This window comes from Petaurus breviceps, unplaced genomic scaffold (assembly GCF_028583685.1).
Source record: "Petaurus breviceps papuanus isolate PSGF00001 unplaced genomic scaffold, PetGlider_PUasm1.0 90977, whole genome shotgun sequence".
NCBI lineage: Eukaryota > Metazoa > Chordata > Mammalia > Diprotodontia > Petauridae > Petaurus > Petaurus breviceps.
In genome coordinates, this window is record NW_027187391.1 from 28,186,985 (window position 1) to 28,192,354 (window position 5,370).

General features: G+C 36.5%; 1 protein-coding gene across 2 annotated transcripts in view; it reads left to right on the forward strand.

Annotated features, from left to right (window-relative positions):
- TBC1D32 (TBC1 domain family member 32) overlaps window positions 1-5,370 on the forward strand; it is a 246,731-nt gene that overhangs the window by 126,381 nt on the left and 114,980 nt on the right. For both annotated transcript variants that reach the window (XM_069076948.1, XM_069076949.1), the window contains 3 exons: window positions 3,544-3,666; window positions 4,305-4,413; window positions 5,201-5,294. In XM_069076948.1, coding sequence (XP_068933049.1) covers window positions 3,544-3,666; window positions 4,305-4,413; window positions 5,201-5,294 — 326 coding nt within the window. The remainder of the gene's footprint in view (window positions 1-3,543; window positions 3,667-4,304; window positions 4,414-5,200; window positions 5,295-5,370) is intronic.

Here is a 5,370-nt window from a genome sequence, read left to right on the forward strand (position 1 = left end):
CTCTCTCTCTCTCCCTCTCTCCCTCTCTCCCTCTCCCTCTCCCTCTCATTGGGTGTTTCTCAGTCCACCAAGTTTTTTTTTTTTTTCGTTTTGTAATTTATTTATTTATTTTTAGTTTTTAACATTCATTTCCACAAGATTTTGAGTTACAATTTTTCTCCCCATCTTTCCCCTACCCCCACCCAAAAATAGCAAGCCTACTGAAAACCCTCTCCCCATTCTGTTCTCTCATATCCTCCCCCATCACTCCCCTAATCCATCTAGGGCAAGATGGATTTCTATACCCCAGTGCCTATATATCAATTCCCGGTTGCATGTATAAAAATGCATTTTTTTTAAAAACCTTTGTTTTTAAAACTCTGAGTTCCCTATTTTTTCCCTTCTTCCCTCTTCTCTTGCCTAACTGGTAAGATAAGCAATTCAATATAGGGTGTACATGTGTAGTTGCCCAAATCATTTCCATAGTAGTTATATTGTGAAAGACTAACTATATTTCCCTCCATCCTATTCCCCCCCACTTTCTCTGTTTTCTCCTTTGACCCTATCCCTTTAAAAATGTTTGCTTCTAAATACCCTCTCCCCCAATCTGCCCTCCCTTCTATCATGCCCCCTATCATTCCCTACTTCCCCCTATTTTCCTGTAGGGTAAGATACCCAATTGAATGTGTATTTTATTCTCTCCTTAAGCCAAATTCAGTGAAAATCAGGTTGTCCCATTTTCTTTCACCTTCCTGCTCTTCCCCTCCATTGTAACAGTTTTCTCTTCCCTCTTTTATATGAGATAATTTATCCTAATCTGTCTCTCCATTTCTCTTTCTCCAATAAATTCCTCTCTTACCTCTTAATTTTATTTTTTAGATATCCTTTCATATTCAACTCATCCTGTGCCCTCTTTTCTATGTATATATGAACATGCCTATGCCCACACACACATATATATTCACATACATATACATACATATATATGTATAAATAAATATATATATATGTGTACACACATCTATATTCCCTTTAACTATCCTCATACTGAGAAAAGTCTTATGAGTTACAATTATCATTTTTCCATGTAGAAATGCAAATAGTTCAACTTTAATAAGTTCCTTATGATTTCTTTTCCATGTTTACCCTCTAACGCTTCTCTTGCTTCTTGTAGTTGAAAGATATTTCTGTTCAGCTCTGATTTTTTCATCAAGAATGCTTGAAAATCATATTTCATTGAATGACCATATTTTCCCCTGTAGCATTATACTCAGTTTTGCTGGGTAGATAATTCTTGGTTTAGTCCTAGCTCATTTGACCTCCTGAATATCATATTCCAAGCCCTTTGATCCCTTAATGTAGAAGCTGCTAGGTCTTCTATTATCCTCATTGTGTTTTCACAATACTCAAATTGTTTCTTCCTGACTGCTTGAAGTATTTTCTCCTTGACCTAGGAACTCTGGAATTTGGCTATAATATTCCTAGGAGTTTTCTTTTCAAGAGGAGATCAGTGAATTCTTTCAATTTCTATTTTGCCCTCTGGTTCTAGAATATCAGGGCAATTTTTCTTGATAATTTCTTGAATGATGGTGTCTAGGCTCTTTTCCTAATGATGGCTTTCAGGCAGTCCAATAATTTTAAAATTATTTCTCTTGGATCTATTTTCCAGGTCAGTGGTTTTTCCAATGAAATATTTCACGCCGCCTTCTATTTTTTCATTTGTTTGGATCTGTTTTATAGTATCTTGATTTCTCATAAAGTCTTTAGCTTCTACTTGATCCAATCTAATTTTGAAGGTGTTATTCTCTTCAGTGAGTTTTTGAAATTCCTTTTCCATCTGGCAAATTCGACTTTTTAAGGCATTCTTCTCCTCATTGTCTTTTTGGGCCTCTTTTACCATTTGAGTTAGTCTACTTTTTAAGGTGTTATTTTCTTCAGTGTATTTTTGTGTCTCCTTTAGCAGGCTTTTGACTCACTTTTCATGTTTTTCTTGCATCATTCTCATTTCTCTTCCCAATTTTTCCTCCACTTCTCTTACTTGTTTTTCAAAATCCTCTTGAGCTCCTCCATGGCCTGCAATTAGTTCATATTTTTCTAGGAGGCTTTTGATGAAGGAGTTCTGACTTCACTGTCTTCCTCTCACTCCATTCCTTGATCCTTTTTGTCCCCAAAAAAGGATTCTGTGGTCTGTTTGTGCTTCCATTGCTTGCTTAGATTGCCTGTCAATTATTTGGCTTTTGAACTCTTTGCCATGGTAGAACTCTGCTTCCAGAATGGAGAGAGCTTTGTCCCAAGTCACTGGGGTTTTCACAGCTGCTGGAGCTATTAGGAGGACACCCTCTCTACATCCCCCACAAGCTCTGACCCACTGGCCACACTCTGTAAGACCACTGTCCAAGAAAATGACCCAGATCCATGCAGGTCAAAGCAAGAGTGATTACCCTCTGAATGGTCACTTTGTCCCCCTATGATCTGCAGGCCAGGAACTCCCGAGGCAGCCGCGCAGGAGCTGCACAGCTCCCACACCTCCTGCTGCATCTTGCCGTGGTGGCAGGGGTAGGACTATGTTCTTCCTTCCCCCCCGTTCTGAGTTCAACACTGACCTTTTACTTTGTCTTTGGCATTTATGTGTTGAGAAGTCTGGAAACTACCACAGATGCTAGTGATTCATTCTCCTGAAGTCTGCTCTGCTGCTGGTCAGGGCTGCCCTGGGGCCAGAACTGCGTTGCTTACCCGGGGCTATGCTTGGCTCCCAGCTCCATGCGAGTTCTTACTTGATCCCCCCTTCCCCAAAGTGAGACTGTGCCGTGGGTCTGATAACATTTCTTCTTGTGTTGTTTTTTCCCTTCCTTGCCTGCTTGAATTTCTTGAGCACCAGCCAGGGGGTGGGGAAAATCCCCTTTTCCAGCACTTCTTCAGCAAGCCAAAGGCCGTGTTTGTAGCCTGTTTTCTTGTGTCTCTTTCCCCAAGTCCTGCTTCCAGCTTCCTCCTGAGAATGGGTATTATCACTGCAACACCAGTACTATGCAGTGCCCCCTTTGGCTTACAGGCAAAAGACACAAAGTAAATATTTTATGTTGAACAACAACAACAAAAAAAAAAACCCTTCCTGTCTCTGTCACTTTTTGGGTTCTGTATCTCTAAAATTTTTTAGAATCATTTTTTTTACATGTATTGGAAGTTATTGGAGTGGGAGCTCACACCAAATTTGTGCTTCTACACTGCCATCTTGGCTCCACCCAGACTCTCTTTACTGTCAAATTTACATGGCATTTTCAATCCCAGATTAAGACCACCAATATAAACTTTCAGATATTTTCTATAGTTTTTCAAACTAAACAGGAAGGTGGAAGACTAGTGAACATATATTTTTTAAACCTGCATTTCTTAATATATAAATATAATGAGTAAAATGAACGTAAAGGAATCTATGACCTTTCCCCATCCTCTATGTTCCTCATCACAAAGTATCATTAGGATCTAATGAATGTTTCTTAATTTTCTTTATCCTTGATCTTTAGATTCTTATCTAAATTGCTATCATTTTATTTTCCCAATACACAGGTTATTAAATATATTATGCTGTGATCTAGATACGCTTCTCCTTTTAGAGTCTCAGTATCAAGTGTCAGCAATGCTTTTAAATGCTCAAGAAGAAAATGTTTTAGAGATTGCTGGAGACCACAGGTAAGAAATAACTAAAACAGAACAAACCATGCTAACCAAAGGGGGAACCAGGTTCACAAATCTGAGAGTTTACTTGTAGATTCAGATGGAGACTTACAGTATGTGAAAGGTAGTGGAGGATGTTCAGTGACAAGATATAGCAAAGTGTTTGGGAATTAGAATAAATCTTATAAATCATCCAATCGAAACCCTTCTTTTTAAAGGTAAAGAAATGTATACATTAAAAAAAAAGACTATTACCTTGATTATTTGTTGATTTTTCCAGATTTTTGTTTTGTAAATAATCTCCTGCTTTTTAGAGGTCAGTACATTAATTTTAATCATATACCATTATCAGTTTAAATGCTGGTAAATGAAAATAGGGGCAGCTAGATGGCGCAGTGGATACAGTTCCAGGCCTGGGATCTGCAAGACATTTCAAATCTGACCTTACATACTTACTAGCTCTGTGACTATGGGCAAGTCACTTAACCCTGTTTGCCTCAGTTTCCTCATCTGTAAAATGAGCTGGAGAAGAAAATAGCAAATCACTTCAGCATTTCACCAAGAAAATCTCAAATGGGGTCATGAAGAGTCATACATGGCTGAATAAAAAAAAAAAACTACAAAAAAATTAAAATGAGAGTTTTGTTTTTCAGGGACTTTATAATTGATGGCCTGTCAGTAGAAAGAAACCATGTTCTTGTTAGAATAAATCTTATTGGTGGACCTTTAGAACGGATTTTACCACCTAGGACACTACAAAAAGTAAGTGAAAAAAATGTTGTTTTCCATATATTCATGTTATACAAACACACTCTCTGAATTTGGTAACAGAATAGCCTAATTTAATAGTTGTGTTATCCCTATTTGTCTATATCACAGGGCTGAATTTTTGGTTACCTATTTGAAAGTGCAATTGTACTTATTTTATTCTTATTACAATTTTATTCTTAGTTTCCACCATTTATAAATGTTGCTAAGAAGAAAAAACCAAAGCATATTGCTTCTTTCACTCCCTCTTTCTATATGTCTTTGATTTTTACTTTCTTTAGATAATGTATACTTTTTATAAAAAGTTTTTTTTTTAATTTCCTATACCCTCATTAGTACTCATAAGATTTATTGTTTGCTAAGGAAGTTTTTTTCTTAAGTAATATATTTCTCCTGTGACTGATAAAAGAGAAATAAAAATTACTGTAAACAGAGGGACAGGCAGATTGTTGAGTAAAATTGATACTAATATATTTTTTTTTCATTGAAGGCTATGATTTTACTAGCATGAAAAAAATAGTTAAAGCAATATTGTCTGCTTTGGTTAACCATAACAAATTTAGGTAGATGTTGGGTATTAGCAATTGGTTGATCTTTCATCCAAAGTATAATATCAAGTTACAGTATGAAACAGAATTTTGGTAAGGAAACAATAATGCCAGAAGTTATGAGAGACAAATACCATAGAATAGATTACACAAGTTATATATAAATGGATAAAATAAAATAAACTCTTATTGATTCCTAGCTGATATCAGTTATTTTTCCCTCTTCTTTTTAGGGCAATGATCCATATCCTTGGCCAATGTTTTCATCATGCCCTTTACCAAACTGCTATCTTTCAGAAGTGACTAACAGAGTTGATCCAAAACAAGGTGAAATATTTCTTATCATAAGTTAAATTACACACACACACACACACACACACACACACACACACACACACACACA